This window comes from Amphiura filiformis, chromosome 8 (genome assembly GCF_039555335.1).
Source record: "Amphiura filiformis chromosome 8, Afil_fr2py, whole genome shotgun sequence".
Taxonomy (NCBI): Eukaryota; Metazoa; Echinodermata; class Ophiuroidea; order Amphilepidida; family Amphiuridae; genus Amphiura; species Amphiura filiformis.
The window spans coordinates 58,653,968-58,677,512 of NC_092635.1; the positions used below are offsets into that span (position 1 = coordinate 58,653,968).

The 23,545-nt window shown below is 36.0% G+C and overlaps 1 protein-coding gene across 1 annotated transcript; it reads left to right on the top strand.

The window, feature by feature from the left end:
* The first annotated feature begins 148 nt into the window (after window positions 1–148).
* LOC140158321 (retinol dehydrogenase 12-like) lies at window positions 149–13,766 on the top strand. The gene is made up of 6 exons (XM_072181416.1): window positions 149–246; window positions 5,072–5,212; window positions 8,502–8,693; window positions 9,838–10,122; window positions 11,293–11,509; window positions 12,395–13,766. The coding sequence occupies exons 1-6, from the start codon at window positions 210–212 to the stop codon at window positions 12,501–12,503; spliced, it is 981 nt and encodes a 326-aa protein (XP_072037517.1). The 5' UTR covers window positions 149–209; the 3' UTR covers window positions 12,504–13,766.
* Window positions 13,767–23,545: the final 9,779 nt, after the last annotated feature.

The window sequence follows — 23,545 nt, forward strand, 5'->3', positions numbered from 1 at the left end:
GATCGATACCAACTGAAGGTGTGTGGGTTAATTAGTCAATGGGTTGATATTGTATGGTTTTTACAAAAAGATGATTCAACCGTGGATATTTGTTTCGCTTAAATTACACGCACAAATGTTAGTCGTGTGATCATGGTGATTGCTTCAGGTTTAATCCAAGCCACTAATCTAAATTACAAGAATCACTTTACCAGACACGTGTACTAAACATGGACTTCACCAGTATTGTCATTACCGTTGGAATAGGTATGTATCTCTGCGCACAGAAATGTTTAGACATTTAACACGGTTTTTCACTATTTTGTGGCATTTTCAAATTTCTGTGAGCAATATATGTGCCAAGTGTAGTTCTGGTAGGAAATCTGGGATGGACATGCCTACCAGCACGTGACGTGGCGTACCAACGTTACAAGTCGGCATTCTGGAGGGTGTAAACCAGTTTAAGAATAATTTTCTAAAGTGTAAGACATAGGATATGGTAGCAGAGTGGGGTATTAAAGCGAATCAAACTGTTTGTGGGGCCCTTAAAATTTGCAGAGCTGTCAGTAACAATGAAATACATAGATACATTTTAAATTTGACCATATCTTAACATGACTGACATTATCATGGCGTCAAAAAGCCGTGTACATTATCATATTACAGATACTACAGCGCTGTGTAGTGAGGTTTGAGTTAGCATATTGTCTTGCTTTATTAGCGGAACCAATGTTTTTGGCATCCTTACACCACAAATGATAAAACTAGAATTGGTTTCATTTTGTTATACCTCCCAATGATGCCCACGAAGGGGCAAAAGTCAGAATGGGGCCGAAATATAAAGGTTGTTCTATCATATTGTAATATAACTCAAATTATTATTCTCATGGCTAGGATTCAATTATTGTCCTATGCACTGTTGTAGTCCTCGAGGACTCGTCGAGGACAGTTTTTGATGTCATTGGTCCTCGGACATGTAGTCCTTGGCCTCGGACGTGTAGTCATTGGCCTTGGCCTCGGACGTGTAGTCCTTGGCCTCGGACCTCAAAGTCCTTGGTCCAACGATTGCTCGTGCTTCAGTTATAGGCTACTTTAAGATGGATAACACAAAATCCTGATAACACAAACTGAAACAATTTATTTAAGTCATATTATATAGTTCGTGACAATCACGTAAGTTTGAAATACGCAGTCTCAAGTCCCTTAAGTCTGTGATGGATAAAGACGGCTCTTCTCTTTAATATAGTAGCAATAATGTATCATTGTTCTTGCTACAGTAGTATACAAGATTGTAAAATAGAAAAAAGTAAGTTTAAAAGTGTTTTTATGTTTTTGTTTTACATGATTTGTTATATAATTTACATTTTACAAGTATTGTAATTCTACTTGTTAACATACTGAGCGTAAATGGAATTATTGTTTCAAATATGTTATGAATTTAATTGTTCTCAATATATACTTAGCTCTAAGGTCATGCAGTGGTGCTAATCTGTAATACTTGCCTCAAGCTCATACTCTCCTATGCACAAAATGCTACATGACCAAAATTACAAAATATTTATTTATTTGAATTATATACTTGCAAAATACAAAAGTAACAAAATAACAGTACATTTACCTACACACACTTCACATGTCTTATACATGACAAAAGCAAGTAATTCAGGATGAGTGAATGGGATAAAATTCCAAACACAGAAGTGCCCACTCATCCTGAAAAGACTAATCCAGTTACAAGCCGAAGATAAGATGAATAAACAAATAATGATATAAAAAGGTGGAATGTGGTTTCCCAGAAACAGTGAATGACCAAACAAATGCCATTCATTTGACTGCATTTTTGATGAATTTGCTTGTCCTTGCCGGGTCCTTGTTATCGAGAACAATGGACTTTGAGGTCAGAGGGCAAGGACTACACGTCCGAGGCCAATGACTACATGTCCGAGGACCAAGGACTTCAAAAAATGTTCTCGAGGAGTCTTCGATGCCAAGGACAGTACTCGAGGAAAACAACACTGATTTACCATAGACTTTACAAACGCTGACGAGGAGATACGAAACAATCGGGTAGAAGTATAAAAATCGATACGGGCGAATACCGTCGACAAAATCCCATGGACTTTACACGTGCTGGTAGGCAGGTCCATCCCAGGAAAAACTAACACCTTTTCCTACCAGAACTACACTTGGCACATATATTGCTTGGGTTAATAGGATTAAAAAAGCCAACGGGTCACCTCGATTTTCCCCCTAAATCCAAGATGGTGCTCAAAATCACCACCTGTACAAAAAAAACATCAAAATAACATGTTTTGACATCTTTATGTGAGTCGAATACCACCATTTCGCCTAAAATAAACAGACTGATTGATTACTTTCAGTCAATATCTTATCACTTGACCTTGAAATATTCATTGCAACATGGCTGGCAATTTGCACTGTACTGTAACCATTGAAAAATACTGTTTTGACATCTTTATGCGAAGTAAATGCCACCATTTTCGCCTAAAATGCAGTATAAGCAAATATACAAAGAGATTAACTTCAGTCAATGTCTTATCACTTGCCAATCGCACTGTTTCGTATTAAAATCATTGAAAAAATAATGCTTTGACTTTTTTATGTGAAGTAAATGATACCATTTTGGCCTAACATATATGATTGAAATATACAAACAGATTAATTTCAGTCAATGTCTCATCACTTGACCTTGAAATAATCACAATGGCTGCCATTTGCAATGTAAATGTTAAAAATCATTAAATGTAGTGCTTTGACATCATTATGTGAAGTAAATGCCAACATTTTCGCCTAGAATGTATAAACAAATATACAAACATATTAAGTTCAATGTCTCATCACTTGCCCTTCAAATATTCAAAATGGCTGCCCTTAATAAAACATAATGCTTAATTGACATCTTTTATGTAAAGTAAATGCCACCATTTTTGCCTATGTATAAGCAAAATATACAAACATATAAACTTTAGACAATGTCTCATCGCTTCCCTTTACATTGTACAACTTCTAAGTCACTCCAATTTGTCTCCCGACAAATGCAACCGGGTAATTATATGATACGAAGTCTAAAACATGCCACTTATGTCAATGAACACACGTGGTTTAATTTGAAGATAGTATAAACCTGTACAGTGTAAATGGAAGCCATTTTTTTAATATTATACGAAAAATGGAGGCATTTGATTCACATGTCAAAACGTGTTTTTACAATCAAATGTAAGTCATTATATTTAGAATATTTGAAAGATGATAAGCTATTGACTAAAATTAAACATTTTGTTTATTTTGCTTATATATCTGGATACAATTTAAGCAAAATAGTGATTTTGTTGACATTTTTTTTAATATGACAAGACATTTTTTAAATGAATTTTATCCTGCAAATGGAAGCCATCTTGAAATTCTTAAGGCCTGGATAACGGATAAATGGGACATTTACTTCACATAAATATTTCAAAGCATTATATTTTCAATTCTACACAGTGCAGATTGAAGCCATTTTGACTATTTCAAGGTCAAGTGATGAGACATTGTCTATAGTTAATATGTTTGTACATTTTTTTTGGGGGTGGGAATGTGGAATTTAATTCACATAAAGATATTTTCAATGATTTTAACCTGTATAAATTGCAGCCATTTTGAGTATTTCAATGTCAAGTGATGAGACATTAACTGAAGCTAATATGTTTGTATATTTGGCTTATACATTTCAGACGAAAATTGTGGCATTTGCTTCACATAAAGATGTAAAAGCATCATTATTCAATGATTTTTAACTTGTACAATGCAAATGGCAATCATTTTAAATATTTCAAGGTCAAGTGATGAGACATTGACTGAAGTGAAAATGGCAGCCATTTTGAATATTTCAAGGTTGATGATAATACATTAACTAAAGTTAATATGTTTGTAAAATTTGTTTACATATTTGCTAAAATGGTGGAATGTACGTCACATAGATGTCAAACATTAATTTTTCAACGATTTTAAACCTGTGCAGTGCAAATGACAGCCATTTTGAATATTTCAAGTGATTATATAACGACTGAAATTATATATGGATACATTTTAGGCGAAATGGTGACATAAAGATGTCAAAACATATTATTTAATTTTTTTTGTACAGGTGCCAGGTGGTGATTTGGGGCGCCATCTTAGATTTAGGGAAAAAGTCGAGGTGACCCGTGAGCTTTTTTAACCTAAGCAACATATGTGTCAAGTGTGGTTCTGAAAGAAAAAAGTGTTAGTTTTTTTCCTGGGATGGACCTGCCTACGGCGAGGAGATACGAAACACTCAAATAGACGCATATAAATCGATACGAATCAATAAGAGCAAATCCTACAGACTTTACACACCCTGGGGAGGAAATACGAAACCCTCAATAATTATAGAGGCATAAAAATCGATTAAAAAAAGTGAAATTGGAAAATGAGAGGAAAGGGGAATTACAAAAGATATCATAATGGGTTAAAGAAAAAATAAATACACGTACGACTGTATCCTGTTTAAAGTTTTATTAGCAACTTCCAGAAAAGAGTAATGGTATATTCATCAACTTAGATTTAATCATCACTGTCTGCGTCAGCGTGTTCCATCTTCTGATCATATTCATCTTCGTCCTTTTGGAAAAGCCCGGCGAATAAGGTCGATGTTTAAATGCCAACGTTAAATGCCCTTTTGTGTCTTCTCTTCGAGATCGGCCACGGTGTCGTCGTCTTTCAGATGGTGATTGCGCAACAAATAGTTCCCATAGCTGTAGAAAAATTGCGCTTAACGGCCACGGTCTTCTGTATTGGCTTTTGAACTAATAAAATCACGAAATGCTTGTTACACTATATAAATATCAAGCAATTAGAGGACATAATCGTGTCAAAAAGACAAAGATCTTTAATCGATTAAATCATCAATGTTCTTGTTCACATTGAGTATTTAAGGGTTTCTTACATGCAATAACCACCCCCCCAAAAAAACCCAACAACAACAGGAATGTTAATAAAATACATGCCCTCCCGTAATGCTAGGAAAATGCATCATATATTTGACAAAATTAATGTTCTTATCCTCCAACAGGTGTTTCTATCTATGGATGGAGGAGATACATTGCAGGGGGTTGGTGCTGTAGTCAAGCCAGATTGGATGGTAAAACGGTCATCGTTACTGGTTCAAATACTGGGATTGGGAAAGAGACAGCCAGAGAATTTGCAAAGAGAGGTAAGATAGAGGTTCATCGTTGGTATTAATTTGGAAGAGTGGGGGACCGTTCACAAACACTTGTTAGAGGGGGCCTGATGCAAAAGGGGGGCCCTGAAAATTTTTGGCCCTCCTAAGGGGGGTGAAAAAAATGACCACAAATTTTACTGGAAAAATGTAGTTTATATGCTTTTCTATGGGGTTGACCCATAAGTTTCACGTCAAAAAGGCGGGGCCCTGAAATTTTTGAGGTCTGTAAAGGGGGGCCCCGAAAATATTTTTTGCATCAGCCCGACCCCCTTACAAGTGTTTGTGAACGGTCCCTGGGACATATATGTCTTATGATTGCTTTGCAGTCAAGTACGATTAGAAGGTACAGATATCCTTGTAAGCTCTTGTACTTGTCGTGATCTTCTGGATATGTGTTTGTTGTTACGAGTCGTTAATGACTCAAGGCTAAAAACACATTTCCCCCAAAATTCACTTAGCTAGGATATTTAGAATATAACAGTTAGATAATCACTGGTCAGTATTTGCTAATAGAGACATGAGATGGTGTATTTTGAATTGGGTTAATGAACGATACTCCGTCATCCAATAGACAATCCGTATTTCGCAACAAAGAACAGTTTATGATAGCTGTAGCTGATCAAAGCTAACCTTGACCTGTTCTGTGTACCGAATAATAGGTATTTTCTATTTAATATTATATGATTGCCCCTAATAATGGTGGTAGCCAGACATAACCTTGGGGAAATAGCGGTTAAAGGCCATTGGCCACAGGTCACACCACCCTACGCCATACATAAATTCGCCTAGCCCCATTTCCCTAATATAAAAGTTAAAACAGAAAGGGAAATTTAGTTCGGCAGAGGTAGGCTTTAAAACCACTCCGCATTCTACGCATCATGAAGAATTTCCTACTTCCGGTAATACCGCACACAATTTATACTGGTGTGTTTATAGTGCAAATATCTCGCGACAATATCCTTCGGTTGAGAAGGATATCGATGTACCGTACATACATATACTGCTAGTGTTTATAGTGGGCAAGTATGCGGATAATTTCTGACCGGATAGAAATCATACCGCAATGTACCGCACATCTGCTCCCACTATAAACACGATGTGTGTCTCACTATCAACAGCGGGTGTCTACAAAACTAAGACCTAAGACCCAAAAACTAAGACCTACAAAACTAAGACCTACAAAACTAAGACCTACAAAACTAAGACCTACAAAACTAAGACCTACAAAACTAAGACCCTTATCTACAAAACTAAGACCTACAAAACTAAGACCCTGTCTACAAAACTAAGACCTACAAAACTAAGACTTGTGACCATTATGATCAATTCAAAAATTGGTGCTGCATGATTTAATTATTTGTTATGATTTAATTACATGGCATTTTCCTCTTTGATATTGAAATTTTTCACTGAAACTGTGGATACTTCTTACAAATTTTTGGTATTAAAAAACCCACTTTAAAATAGCTTGACACAATGAACATTCCAGTACAATCAGTCTATGGTACAGTGTGCTTTTTGCCACATGAGAAAGTGACACCACCTGTGGGTGCTAATTGACAACCAAGGGTAGGCCTACTTCCAGATAAGGGACTAGTAAAATTGGACATTGGGGATCAAATCTTGTGAGTTTCACCATGCATAGCTCTGATCTGGTGTGTAAAACACTTGCCTCACTTGTTTTTTGAATATCAAACATGACTGGATGCTACAAATTAATTGTGAAGGGTCTATTGTGAGCCACAATAATGACAATAGTGCATTGGTTGAGCTTTATGTTAACAATTGGCTTGACATTAATATCTATCTTATTTTACAATGGTGTAATTACATACACTTCACCCCTTTTATTACTGTTAAATTAAAAGGTTAAATAGCTTACTTAAACTCCCGCTTAAACTTCACCAAATGTTCTCTATAAATGAGTCCCACATGACCTCTGACACATTGCTGTGTCCAACTTCTCAAAGAAAACTACGGTCTCTGCAACCTCACATACAGGCCCGTACAGAGTGGGGGCGGTGACCCGCGAACCCTAGACCATTTCAAATTTAGGCAATTACAGAATTTTCAATAAATTTTGGCATACTAGGCGTCATACCCAAATCATGAACTTTTTGTAAAAATTGTCTAAAGTAAAACCAATAGCCTTTTAGCCAGAATGGAGATTTTCTTCTGAAAGGTCTGCATTTGAAAAATCTGCACCCGTCCCGTCCCCCCCCCCCCCTAACTGCGAAATCATGCTGGCTACAGGGCTGTCCACTAAAGACCAAAAGACCTTAATACTTATCTTTTCCCGGGTCTTTGTGTACCCTAATAATAAAATATATGATATGGTGAGTCCCTTATCCTATAGTTTATTTGCTGCAATGCTATAGCACTGACCAAGGTCAATAAAATGACCATCTATTCCTTACCACGATACACTAGGATCCACAACATGCTCATTTATCAGGGCACAGTTGTTTAAGCCCAATACATTTGTGCATTCATTGAATGACCTTTGAAAATTTGGATACAAAAACTCATACTCTCAAACTTGAGGTCAAATTTTGCACTGTGATTGTTTTATTGAGGTTATTGAACAATGCCATTGGGATGAGGTCATTGTGGTGAAATTAGGGGTGAAGTATGTTCTACAATTACACCATAATGCAAAAGCCAACTGTTCTAGTAAGCTGGTACTATTTGGGCTCAACACTTTAATATAATAATTGAGTAGTAATAATAATTAATAATTGAGTGAAGTAATTGGCAATAATTGAGTAATGACGAGAACTTTCATAAAAGATTACCATTCAATCATTATGGTCACGCTTCTTAGTTTTGTAGGTCTTGTACATGTAGACAGGGTCTTAGTTTTGTAGGTCTTAGTTTTGTAGGTCTTAGTTTTGTAGATAGGGTCTTAGTTTTTGGGTCTTAGGTCTTAGGTCTTAGTTTTGTAGACACCCATAAACGGCAAGAGTATCGGTACATATACAAGGATTATCGTGTACGGTATACTCAAAATGCGGTATATTCACTATAAACACGCTCAGACTGATATTGGGAATAGACCATCAAATATTCAGCATGTTTTACGGTGTAAAGGATCACCTCCACTGGTCCTGTAATCGAAAACGAAGTGTCGCGATAAAGTGCAAATACTTTATCCGAATTCGACTGAGAAGACAATCGCGGATGATGTATTTTTAAAAACTCTGGGCAACCATTGAACATTCCTGTCTAAATATTTGTATAAACCAACCAATGAACATGTCTGTTCAACTATTTCTTACAGGGGCGAAGGTCATTCTTGGTTGTCGTAATATAAGTAAAGCCCAAGCTGCAGCTGATGACATCAAGAAGTCGACATCTAATGACAAAGTCCTAGTATACCAACTGGATTTGTCTTCGCTAGCTGCCGTAAAGAACTTTGCTGAAAGGATAATCAAAGGTGAAGAGAGGCTTGACGTTCTTGTCAACAATGCAGGTAAGAATGCATAACGTTCCTATCTCTTAAGTGGACTGTGCACTTTCAGAAATGTTTTCGGTGAAAGTGCTGTACAACTTCTTAATTATTCATACAATATCTATATGCATTTTTGGAAAGGTAATTAGTCAATGAATCTAGATATAAACACAGATTTGGCATAAAAACACTTTTGGGGAAATTCACAAAAAAACACATCTTTATGCCATCGGACTTATTGTATGATTTCCACTTCAGTGGTTTAGAGAAAATAGCTAAATAGCCATTCACAAGGTTAACAGTTAGCACAGAAATGCCCATTATACAGCCTTTCCGCCCAAAGTCGGAATTACCACTTTTTATCATCGACAGTTTTTGGTTCGGGGCTATTTTGTACATGAAATTACCCCCAAGGCAAAGGAGCCTATGTGCGCCATTAGGCGAACGTTTAAGGTATTTGCTTGGTGTACTCATGCGCATGTACTTCTGTGTCATAAAATGAAAGATGGTGTCCAAAACGGTTACTACCTTCACATACTACAATATTTTGATCATAACTTTCAATATCAATAGGAGATCATGACGCGATTGAAAAAGTACAACTTTTTATAAGAGTACCCCAAGCAAATAGTGTGTCATATTCAATAAGCAAGAGAAATGAGGTGTACTTATTGGGTACGCATGTTGCAACGAGACTAAAAAAACAAAATTTTTGAGATATGTATATTCGATTACCAAGGTTTTTTGAGATTGTCAATTTTGTCATGTGACCACACGTATTCAAATATATTACCAGATGGTGTCAATGAGTTCCATCATAGACAGTAGAGTACAGTCTACTGTCTATGGTTACATAAGATACCCTTGTTATGTAATTACTAGGAAGATATCTTCGCATGAGGCATTGGGTTCAAGACAGCCAAACCGAACAAAGACATTTCAAGGTTATGAGACTTATGTGCCTGTAAATGAGATTGATGAACTTTGCACATTGTAATAGTTCGTTTGCTACTATCAACTGCATAAACAGTTCCGTTCGAACTATGTGCTTGACGTTTTAAAGAGACCAAGCAAGCGAAGTCCTTATATATATATATATGTCTGTTCTGTTGTAGTTTCAATTGTCATTATAAGTATTAATCTAAATTTATTTACATTATCTCAGCTACAGCTCAGGCTCATCGACTTGAAACAAATGACGGATTGGAAATGGTGATCGGAACCAATCACTTTGGACATTTCCTTCTTACAAACCTTCTCCTGGATCTTCTAAAGAAGTCTTCTCCAAGCAGAATCGTTACTGTATCTTCTGATGGCTATCAGTGGGCTAGGAGAGGAATTAAATTTGATGATATACATCTCAAACAAAACTTTACCGGATTCGTTGCGTATGGACAAAGCAAACTGGCCAATATTTTGTTTACAATCGAACTTTGTAGACGACTCCAAGGTATTATTATAATAGTATAATCTCCAGTGAAACCTAATATAAGTAAAGGTAAAGGAGACGACCCTGTATAAACAGTGATCGGAGTGGATTGGGCCAAACTCCTCCATCCTCTATAGGGGGATCCCTACACCTCCACAACAGCGAGTCTGTTGCCTTCCCAGCATTTAAGAATGCCGGTACCCATTTAAACACCTGGGTGGAGAGGGTAATCGAGATAAAGTGCCTTACTCAAGGGCACAACACGATTGCATCGCCGGGGCTCGAACCCGTAACATTCCGATTATGAGTCAGTGTCCGTTCCGCTAGGCCACCGTGCTCCCTTATTGTTGCAGAGTTCTCACCAATATGTTGGTTTTTTAATACAAAAGACTGTCTTAAATTTATAATTGTTGAATGGATTTTGTAGCCGTTAGTGGGGTGCTGGCAGGAGCCACATTAGTCCAATTATATCCATTTGATTTTTAAACAAAAATGCAGTGTACTTCTTTATATTAATACATCGATCTTATAGCAATAGGAAATAAGTCAAGAAAGCCAATTATATTTCCATGGGCCTTGCGGTACTTAGGGGCGCACCATTTGATTTCCAGGGGGGCATGGGAGTGTTTTGAAAAAAAAACTTCGCCCACTAGTGAGACAAAAACAAAATTTTGCCTCACTGATGAGTAAAAAAAAAATTTCCCCACCCAAATCTGTATAAAGGTATACATTAAAATAGAAGAAAAAACTTTGCCGGCGAAGGTGCCGAAAAAAAAAAATTCTGCCTTACCCAAACTCCCATGCCCCCCCCTGAGAATCTAACGGTGCGTCCCTTAAAGGCCACTTATAAGTTTTGGTCGTCGCCTTCAGAGAAAGATCATGCACGTGTGGAATGGAAATGGCACCATTTATATTAAGCCTTGGGGTCTCTTTTATAGAGCCCATAAAATTCGTAAGTTTATTTGTCTCAAATTTTAAATACAAACGCCGCTAAGTCATTTGCTTCTTCATATGTTAATCATCATCTTCTTCATCTCAACAACTTTTATTAAGATTTCAAACTTAAAAAACTTACTTCAGGACAAATCCAACATGATATGCCGAGTTTGTAGTTTCAAGCAATACCATACCTCCTTGTATTTCTTTATCACTTTTGTTACAAGTTATTGTTTATATAATTATTATTTGCAGGAACTAGAATTACAGCCAACGTCCTTCATCCGGGTGCAATTCGGACAGATATTATAGATCACTTTGTTCATCATGCATTTCCACTGCCATTCATCACAATACCAATATTTCAGTGTATGATGTGGATTTTCGGAAAGACTGTTGTTCAAGGGGCTCAAACAAGTATTTACTGTGCGGTTGAGGAAAGCATTGCCACCACATCGGGTGTGTATTTCAAGTGAGCATCGTTTACCATGTTTTATATTCATCATTTAAACTTGCATAAGGGACCGTTCACAAACACTTGTAACAGGGGGCCTGATGCAAAAAGAAAAATTCACTTATTTTGTTTGGGGCCCCTTTGGGACCTTAAGTTATTTTCAGCCCCCCCCTTTTTTTTTTTTTTTTGACCACAGAAAATGATCGTTAACCTCATAGAAAATAGTATAAACTCATATTCTGCGAGAAAAATCAAGCTGATTTTTAATCCCCCACTCTTCAGTGGTATAAAAATTCAACCCCACCTCTTTTTCTGCATCAGCCCCCCCCCCCTCTACATGTGTTTGTGAACTGTCCCTAAATGTGAATCAGACTAAAAGTTTTGTCATCAATTTGGCAGCACGGGGCGCAAATGGTGCAGTTTGCAATGGTAAAAATTCAATAATGTGTAGTGCCTATATCTCCACGGTCTGGCCCGCAAATCATGAAATGTTGCCTAATTCCAAAATCTGCAAATTTGTAGTTACTTCGTTTTTACTTTTTGGTGAGGTTATTGAGCATTGACGGGATAAAAATTGTATGTTGCATCATTTACAGGATTGCATCAGGCAGCTATGTATAGATCCTATATTATATAAATTCGGAATTTATAAATTCACCATGAAAGACATGGGCGCAATCAGACTCGTGGTTCTTCGATTACAAATGTATTTTATCTGTCATTGAGATGTGAACATACGTATTCAAAGATATTACATCAGTGATCAAGATGGTGGCAGCAAAAGAAAATCACAAAAATGACTACTGTATCATCATCATCATCTTCTTAATCATCATCATTATTATTACGTAATTTTTCAATGACATGACATTTAAAAAAAACAAATCTTCTTATTTATCACAGAGATTGTGCGCCAACAAAACTCCAGGATTTTGCTCAGGATGAAAAGGCTGCCAAACGTCTATGGGAGCTTAGCGCAGAAGCAGTAGGACTTGAAAAGAAGCTGGTGTAATAAATTGATACGTTATACCTCCACATCCAAGTGGGCACCAGATCATTGACTAAATATAGATTAGCGTATCGATAGCACTATGGTGATATGCTACGACTGAATCTAATATTATATATCGTATTTTGCCTGGTTACAATAAAAGTAGATCATGTAAGACCAAATTTCAAAGGCGCAAGATAAGGATAAAGATATGTTATATTCACCAAACAAATTTACCAACTTAAGGATACGATACATGATTTACCGACAAGTGACTCATTTCGGAATGCGATCATGAATTTTGAAGAAAAAAAAAAAGTTTCAACAGGCTTCGTTGGGATTCGAACCAGAGATTCGGAACTTCCTTTGATTACGCGTCTAGCGCTTTACCGCTCGGCTACGGTGGCAGTTGAGTGGAGGAGTGTAATGATAAATGATAAATCTCATAATGCCATCTTATTAATGTTTTTAAGCAGATAAAATTCCAAAATATGGTACGTTTTCTGTCTTTGCTTGTCACTAGACGTTCGCTTTTCGTATCTCTTTCCTTGTTGGAAAGGTATAACGTTGAGGAGATAGGAACATGTACCGAACATCCGGGACCTACTCTGCCATGTGTTTTGTAAAGATGGATTATCCGTTTTATGCATAAAGAGCACGAACGTTTGGGAAAGGTTTCAAACAAATAATAAAGACACTGATGTGATGATGAAATTGCGTAAGTCGGGAAATAAAAGCGTCACAATGTTTTGTTTTGGTTTTAGGAATTTGACCTTCAAATTTACGACTTCATGACATTATCATTCGAAATCAACAAAAGATATTTTAACAGTATATGGCATCATTCTTTATCTAGAATGTTTTGTAAATGTATGTGAAATAGCTCCAACAATGGTTAGCTGCATAATGGTAAAAACAGCCTTGACCTAAAAAGGGCGAGAGGTACCATATTTATCGATTCAGGCTAAATTTAAAATTGATATAAATTTTTTGATCGATTACAAAAATTAATTTTTTCATATAAAGAAATTGTGTCTGGCGTGAATTACACTACAGTTTTTTATTCTTAGGGCTCTTTAACTTCTTCAAATAATTTTTTTAATGATAGAGTGGTAACAAAGGTTATGTATATTATAGGGGCTCAAGACAAGCGGTATGTTATTTATGAAAAGAGGTACCGCTAGAATGTACATCCTTTCTTAACATATATAATGAACCACTTGTCTTAAATCACTGACATTTCAGTGAAGTAATTGGATTCCTTGTCCCTATAATATACATAACTTTTGTTACCAGTGTGTAGTTATTTTTTTTTGAGAAAAATGAAAAATTAGTGTAGTAAAACTAGTACCACCTTAATTGTTACTAATTACAATAAAAGTCAGAGATAAAGAAATTATTTCGTGTCTAATGTCATCTGTCTGTCAATCAAGGAGAATCAGTTTATGTATACGATTTGTCGTGATGATTGAAATCTCTGAACGCAGCTATAAAACAGCGTGCCCGGTGGTTAGTTTTTGACCTTCAAAGTTCAAACATACAAACCGTCTCAAAAGTAGGTCTTAGTAATAGTAACTTTCTGCATCATGTAAACAAATTGTCTAGAGCTCATTTTGGACAATTACGTAATTTTTTATTCATTTCATTGCATTTCCATGCTTTTTTGAATTTTCCCAGTAACATTGGCAACTGGCTGGAATTCCAGTTTTCAGAAATTAACGTTGGAAATCCCAGACATTTCGTTTACTGAAAAGTTACACCTGTATGGTATTATTTTTTCGAATAGCCCATTCGATGTCAAAATATTGCAAGTCCACTCTCCAGGGTAAATATGTTATACGTACATACATACCCAAATTTGACTAACAGAGGGGTATTAGGTCACTCAGAAAGTAGTAACAATTTAAATAATCTTCACTATATTTTGATTTAAAAAAACCAAAGGACTGATGTAAAAAAAAATGTTGATAGGTACTACCTGAGGACCTAGCCTGAGTCCCATGGGCTCCAACAATGGCTCTCCATACACAAATGAACAAATACAATGAAGGGTCGCCATTGCTCTCCATACACAAATGAACAAATACAATGGAGAGTCCGAATGCCATGCAAATGAGCCAAGTGTCCTCTCAAGGTATGCTCTGTGGCCAGAGGGACTTACATTGAAAAATTTGTTGGGCATGCTTGAACGATCCAGTACAAAACATGAAAGCATTTCAATGCTTGATCGAACCAATACAAATGTGTGTCAGGTCACTAATTAACATGATAAAACCCACTTGAGAACACACAATCGCCGGTCATTTCTAAAGATGGATTTATACTCAATCGCTTTTGCAGAAACCTGAATCGCACGCATGATCAGTGTACGAAATCGTATTTGCCTGCTGAACATGCGCATGATTCGCTGTTTTTCAAAAGCGACACGTAGGCCTATATTGACACCCTCTAGAATTGCATACATAACTGTTGCAGTTAACGACAATGATTCAGTCTTATGATGAGTAACCCATGGGTATAAACACAGCTTAACACAAGACTAATTTACATAGGCACAAAAGGCCGTGTTCATGTACCGTTACTCAGCCAAACATGGCAGAGTAGGTCCCGGATGTTCGGTACATGTTCCTATCTCCTCAACGTTATACCTTTCCAACAAGGAAAGAGATACGAAAAGCGAACGTCTAGTGACAAGCAAAGACAGAAAACGTACCATATTTTGGAATTTTATCTGCTTACAAACATTAATAATTAAAGAAATGAAGCTCAGACAAACTGGCATTATAATAAAGGAGAGAAAAAAATCAGAACCGTTCTGATTCGAACCAGCGCGCACCCACGATTACATGTCGTTGAGTTCACCATCACACGCCACAACAGCTCATGGCGGATCTGCCGGCGAATTGAACATGTAGTTATTTTATTCTCTCGAAAATATCTCACGGCCAATGTAATTTTTTATTATAAATAGAGAGGGCGGCCTATCTGCTGTGCCCTAGCAGGACATCAGTCAATATGAGACATTAAATATTAAATGCGAGGATCCAGAGGATTCATGCCTGAGAAAATATATAATTAAAGAAATGAAGCTCAGACAAACTGGCATTGTAATAAAGGAGAGAAAAAATCAGAACCGTTCGGATTCGAACCAGCGCGCACCCACGATTACATGTCGTTGAGTTCAGTGATTTTATTCTCTCGAAAATATCTCACGGCCAATGTAATTTTTTATTATAAATAGAGAGGGCGGCCTATCTGCTGTGCCCTAGCAGGACATCAGTCAATATGAGACATTAAATATTAAATGCGAGGATCCAGAGGATTCATGCGTGAGAAAATATATAATAATTAAAGAAATGAAGCTCAGACAAACTGGCATTATAATAAAGGAGAGAAAAAATCAGAACCGTTCGGATTCGAACCAGTTTGTCTGAACTTCATTTCTTTAATTATTATATATTTCGAACCAGTTTGTCTGAGCTTCATTTCTTTAATTATTATATATTTTCTGCCTCCTAAACCACATAAATTTTAGCACGATTGGGTATCACGAATCGTTATACAGCCTGTCTCAAAAACAATTGTGCAATTGAAAAGCGCCCTCTCTGGCAATTAGAAAATACCGTTGTGAAATAATGCTTACATCAACGTCAAGCGTGTAGTTTTAGCTCTCAAATGCGGTTTGTTCTGTTCAATTTGCTTGTTTTAATCTCGAGATATATTTAGTTAAAGACAAAAGGGTAAAATTACAATTGTGCCACTTTTACTAGGGAAGAGGGCTTTACATGTAACAGTGATAGCAACAAGTTTATCAAGAGTTCCTTCGTGAAATCAAAAGAATGCATCACTTACACAATACAAAATATTTTTGACTGTTTTTACTGTTTTATCATGATGCAGGAATGATTCTCTTTTTCCACTTAAAAGAGATTAAAAGATAAATAAATATTTCACATTCTGCTGTAAAAATGAATTTCACATTTCACATGATTTTATCATGGTAAATACTGTTCTCTTAGTCATTAAGACATGTTAAAAGACAAACAAATATTGCGCACGTATAGGCCTACATGTTATAAGTTAATGAACGCGTAGTACTTGTTTAGGAGATTAGACAAAATAATGCACGCGTGCTGATGTTGATGCGTCTAATGCATGCGCCCCGAAAGGGGGAGTGCAATAGACGCATCAACATCAGCTATCATTGATTTACATGTACAGCTCTCTTCCTAGTAAAAGTGGCACAATTGTGATTTTACCCTTTCGTTGTTAAATAAACATATCTCGAAATTGGAACAAGCAAATTGAACAGAACAAACGGCATTTGAGAGCTAAGACTGCGCCCGTGACGTTGATGCAAGCATTATGTCACAACGGTATTTTCTAATTGCCAAAGAGAGCGCTTTTCACTTGCACAATTTTTTTTTTAGACAGGCTGTATATGATGTGCAGTTAATATTCATATATTCTTTTATACATAGGATGCTTCAGTTTTAACACAAAAAATATTTCATTGAAAACCCTCCCACTTGGCGATTTCAAAAGGTAACCACGCTTCCCTAGAATGTGCAATAAATTTCTTATTTTAGCAGCATTCTAGAAACACTTGGCGTGAAAATGCAAGATCACGTGAAGTGTCACATATTATGACTTCAAATACTGACTTGTATTTCATTTCATATGCATGTCATGCATTTCCTTCATATTGTTGTCAGTAAATCCTAATTTCGACATTACTTCAGCAAAAAGATATTCCAATATCAAGTTAAAAGACTTTCTTGGAAAAAAACAAATCACTGTGGCCTGATAGGATCATAGTAGTTGACCCACTTCCGCCCGGTCTGACCTTGCTCTTCAACAGGTTCGATTCGTTTGCGTTGATAATACAAACACCGTGAATTTAGTGTTACCCCCTGCATACACTTACCAACAGACAGAAATGACAAATCTCTATCTACCATTAGAACATGTAGCACTAGTGACATAGTTCTCTAGTGACTGCTATAGAGGTATATCTTGAACCAAAGTATTCTAGATACTTTGCTAGAATACTTTGCTTGAACTACTGATCTTGGTTTGTTTGTGGACGGAAATAGGGAGAGAGAAAGTAAGCCTGCTTATTGTATAGATAGCATGATTTTATTACTCGGAGTTTCACGCCTAAAGGCATAATATTACGCTGTTTTTGTATTTTTATTAATTTTATTACATGCTCTACTATTAAGTATTGTGATGTGCCCTGAGTAATTTAATTTGATGATTTATCTTTGTTTACAAAGTTACATGAGTGATGACATTTTGGGGGAATTCCCCTCTCAAATTGAGCAAAACAAGTTGAATCATATCTAATTTGGAATATTTGGAAACCCCTGAAAATGATGTAATGGGATTCCCCTCAGGAAGTGATGTAATGGGATTTCCCTCAGGAAGTGATGTAATGAGAAAGGTTAATGTTATAAGTAAGACTTGTGAATTTCCCAGATTGAGCATAGTGTGAAGGCAGTAAATGGCCCATAATAGAATGGGGTTTTCCCAGGCTTGATATATAAGAAATGTAAACACAATTATTGTCACAGAGTATAGTGTTGATCTGGGCTAGCTAACTAATATGCTTACAGTCCAATTCCTTCAAAGAAAGGAAATTGCATACCAGAAATATTTTATGTAGTCAAAGTACTACTATTTACCAGTGTTGTCGGAGAAGATCTAGAATACGTCAAAGAACGTTATTCTTCCAAGAAAGGAATATATATTCTTCTGCCGATTTGCTGAAGTCTGGTTAAAGGAGCAACACAACTGTCAAAATAAGTGGGGACAACTGCATCGCAGTCCTGCTTCCTGAAGATATTGTGTGAAAGGTGGAAATAGCACCAAGTTTGGAGAAAGCAGCACAAGGAGTTAAATTTGGAGAACTGCGCAAGGAGTTTAGCATAGGAGAACAGCGCAAGGAGTTTAGTACAGGAGAACTGCGCAAGGAGTTATAAACGTGTTTGGAGAACACCATTTTCGTACAAGGATTTTATACGCAAGGATTTATCAATGCAAGTGTACAAAGGACTTCACTGATTTTCGCAGGACAAGTGAATAAGGATATATTACATCAGTCGTCCAGAACATTGCAAGAACTTTATGATCACCAAGAAGAAGAATGCTGGCTAAGTACAAAATAGTTAAAGAGTGATTATATTTGATTATTATGTATGTGCATTTGTTGTCATATATTGTACCAATCATAACTGGCTTTCAATTAAAGACTTAGATTTTGTTAGCTTAATCAAACAGTGTATTTGTGTTGTGCATTCGTGTGAATTTGGGTAAAAGGTGATTTTGGCCTTGAGTCAAGTACGACTCGTAACAGTATCGAGCACAATTTCAGCTGTTTTGATTAACTATATATATTTTTGTATATTATGTAATAATTTAGCTCAACAAGCAACCAAACAAAATTATTTTTTTCAAAACAGTAATCAGTTCTATAAATACTTGAACCTTTGACCTTGAATTTATTTGTTTTGATATTATCATCTGTGATATTATTCAGTTCCCGATTCAGTTCTCAATCACCTGCCACACAGAGGTAAAGTGTGGTGACAGTGTAGACGTAGGCCCTATGGTCTGTAGTGTAGAGTTGTATTTTGAATGAGGCCTGGTAATATGACAGGAAGCCGTTTGGGGCTCTAATATCTATATCTTTTAATCATCAGTTTAATAGTCCTACATTTTTTTTTTAGCCGTTTGATATAGAACATGGACTTTACACGTATTAAAAGTATTCGAACTTTCATCATCGCTGGTATAGGTAAGTATAACACTATCATGCATTTCAATATTTTATGTTTACAATTTACGTCAATGTAGTTAGACCAGTGCTAATCACTCTAACGACCAAATCTTTGGAACAAATATTTGACAGTGTTTTGGCATGCCATATGCAGGATATTGAACAAATTTGACTTGGGCTGCCCTCTTTAAAGTGTCAGGCATTTTGGTAGGGTCAATTAAGGTCAAACAGGGGTCAGAATTACCAAATATCCCAATTCTTTTTTTTTTAAATCAAATTACTCGACTAGTCATAAGGAATTCAAAAATGTATAGTTTGCCCTGTCTGCGACCTTATGTTACGACGCTATATGCAGAAATTTGTCTAAAGTCAACGCACTTTCGGCTGGGTACAATTTTACTACTTCAGTTAAGGGGGAATAATACCCTGATTTTCATCAGTACCCCTCTTCTTTTTTTTTCTTGCAAATTTATGAACTACATAAATATGTTCATCATCTCATGTCCTAAACTTATAAAATATCTCTACCTACAAAGTGATTTTAGACCATTTTATATCATATATCATTTTTGCCCTATATACTTTTTTGTTTACCTGTTACTATGGGATTATAGTAACTCAGTATGTGTGCCTCACTCATAACAAAACATAATTTATTCTATTCAAGTTGTACTTGAATAGAATAAATTATATCCTTTGTTATACCATCTTCAGACTTGTGATCAACTATATCTCTTCATCAATGAATGGTATAGCAAATTTAATACTATCATGTCTCTATCATGTTTTGTTTGGAAAAGAGATTTCTATACGGTTATAGGTCATCATAGGTCAGGTTATATGTCACGTGGTTGAGGTCAAATTTTACCCCATTTTGTATACACATGTGATATATCAACATAGCTGCAATGAGGCATCAATTTTGATATTTGGTCTAGTTTGTCTTTTTACTGGATATATAATCCTATGATGGACAGAATAACATTTCTTGGGAATGGATGTAAATTGCGAGTACAATTTAGATTGGTTTTTCCAATCCATTTCAACTAGACAAAGGTAAAATTGGTACCAACATCACAAAAATGAAGCTTACGAAAAACTACCTAATCTGATGGTATAGGTGAAGAGAAATACAATTTTTTCAACATAACTGTAGTTTGGTTGTGGAAACTTTTTACCTATGGCTTAATTAGGTTTCAGTGAAATAATGTCGCTAGTTAAAAATACAAAATATAGCTTAACATTGAAAATAGAAGCATTTTAACCAGTTCGTTTGTTGATAGGTGTGGAGCACTGAAAATCACCAAGTTCATGAAGTCATCAAGAACCATTTATTCCCATTTTACATATCAACATTATTTCTCTAATGCGTTTGCAACATGTATCCAAAATTTTAACGAAATCCGTTGATAGTAAGCTTTCCAAAATGAAGTGAATTTAAAACATTGGTGATGTACCACCTTTTGGCTTCTACATGTAAAAGCATGAAAGCTACATTGATACTGATGCCACCAATAGAACGAGAAGACTTACCCCTTCATTTTGCATACTACTTTGTCCAATTTTTTTTTCTCATTTCTTCACAAAATGCAAAAAAATGCGAAAAAAATTCAATGGGTGTAGTACCCCCTTAAGATTGTCCAATTTCAATGATTTTAGTGTCTAATTATATGTTCTTTGACATGACAAATTCAACAGAACAACTTTAAAAAAATCAAATGCAAGATCACGTGAAGTGTCACATATTATGACTTCAAATACTGACTTGTATTTCATTTCATATGCATGTCATGCATTTCCTTCATATTGTTGTCAGTAAATCCTAATTTCGACATTACTTCAGCAAAAAGATATTCCAATATCAAGTTAAAAGACTTTCTTGGAAAAAAACAAATCACTGTGGCCTGATAGGATCATAGTAGTTGACCCACTTCCGCCCGGTCTGACCTTGCTCTTCAACAGGTTCGATTCGTTTGCGTTGATAATACAAACACCGCGAATTTAGTGTTACCCCCTGCATACACTTACCAACAGACAGAAATGACAAATCTCTATCTACCATTAGAAGATGTAGCACTAGTGACATAGTTCTCTAGTGACTGCTAGTGCTATAGAGGTATATCTTGAACCAAAGTATTCTAGATACTTTGCTAGAATACTTTGCTTGAACTACTGATCTTGGTTTGTTTGTGGACGGAAAGAGGGAGAGAGAAAGTAAGCCTGCTTATTGTATAGATAGCATGATTTTATTACTCGGAGTTTCACGCCTAAAGGCATAATATTACGCTGTTTTTGTATTTTTATTAATTTTATTACATGCTCTACTATTAAGTATTGTGATGTGCCCTGAGTAATTTAATTTGATGATTTATCTTTGTTTACAAAGTTACATGAGTGATGACATTTTGGGGAATTCCCTCTCAAATTGAGCAAAACAAGTTGAATCATATCTAATTTGGAATATTTGGAAACCCCTGAAAATGATGTAATGGGATTCCCCTCAGGAAGTGATGTAATGGGATTTCCCCTCAGGAAGTGATGTAATGAGAAAGGTTAATGTTATAAGTAAGACTTGGGAATTTCCCAGATTGAGCATAGTGTGAAGGCAGTAAATGGCCCATAATAGAATGGGGTTTTCCCAGGCTTGATATATAAGAAATGTAAACACAATTATTGTCACAGTTTATAGTGTTGATCTGGGCTAACTAACTAATATGCTTACAGTCCAATTCCTTCAAAGAAAGGAAATTGCATACCAGAAATATTTTATGTAGTCAAAGTACTACTATTTACCAGTGTTGTCGGAGAAGATCTAGAATACGTCAAAGAACGTTATTCTTCCAAGAAAGGAATATATATTCTTCTGCCGATTTGCTGAAGTCTGGTTAAAGGAGCAACACAACTGTCAAAATAAGTGGGGACAACTGCATCGCAGTCCTGCTTCCTGAAGATATTGTGTGAAAGGTGGAAATAGCACCAAGTTTGGAGAAAGCAGCACAAGGAGTTAAATTTGGAGAACTGCGCAAGGAGTTTAGCATAGGAGAACAGCGCAAGGAGTTTAGTACAGGAGAACTGCGCAAGGAGTTATAAACGTGTTTGGAGAACACCATTTTCGTACAAGGATTTTATACGCAAGGATTTATCAATGCAAGTGTACAAAGGACTTCACTGATTTTCGCAGGACAAGTGAATAAGGATATATTACATCAGTCGTCCAGAACATTGCAAGAACTTTATGATCACCAAGAAGAAGAATGCTGGCTAAGTACAAAATAGTTAAAGAGTGATTATATTTGATTATTATGTATGTGCATTTGTTGTCATATATTGTACCAATCATAACTGGCTTTCAATTAAAGACTTAGATTTTGTTAGCTTAATCAAACAGTGTATTTGTGTTGTGCATTCGTGTGAATTTGGGTAAAAGGTGATTTTGGCCTTGAGTCAAGTACGACTCGTAACAGTATCGAGCACAATTTCAGCTGTTTTGATTAACTATATATATTTTTGTATATTATGTAATAATTTAGCTCAACAAGCAACCAAACAAAATTATTTTTTTCAAAACAGTAATCAGTTCTATAAATACTTGAACCTTTGACCTTGAATTTATTTGTTTTGATATTATCATCTGTGATATTATTCAGTTCCCGATTCAGTTCTCAATCACCTGCCACACAGAGGTAAAGTGTGGTGACAGTGTAGACGTAGGCCCTATGGTCTGTAGTGTAGAGTTGTATTTTGAATGAGGCCTGGTAATATGACAGGAAGCCGTTTGGGGCTCTAATATCTATATCTTTTAATCATCAGTTTAATAGTCCTACATTTTTGCCAGAAGCCGTTGATATAGAACATGGACTTTACACGTATTAAAAGTATTCGAACTTTCATCATCGCTGGTATAGGTAAGTATAACACTATCATGCATTTCAATATTTTATGTTTACAATTTACGTCAATGTAGTTAGACCAGTGCTAATCACTCTAACGACCAAATCTTTGGAACAAATATTTGACAGTGTTTTTGGCATGCCATATGCAGGATATTGAACAAATTTGACTTGGGCTGCCCTCTTTAAAGTGTCAGGCATTTTGGTAGGGTCAATTAAGGTCAAACAGGGGTCAGAATTACCAAATATCCCAATTCTTTTTTTTTTTTAATCAAATTACTCGACTAGTCATAAGGAATTCAAAAATGTATAGTTTGCCCTGTCTGCGACCTTATGTTACGACGCTATATGCAGAAATTTGTCTAAAGTCAACGCACTTTCGGCTGGGTACA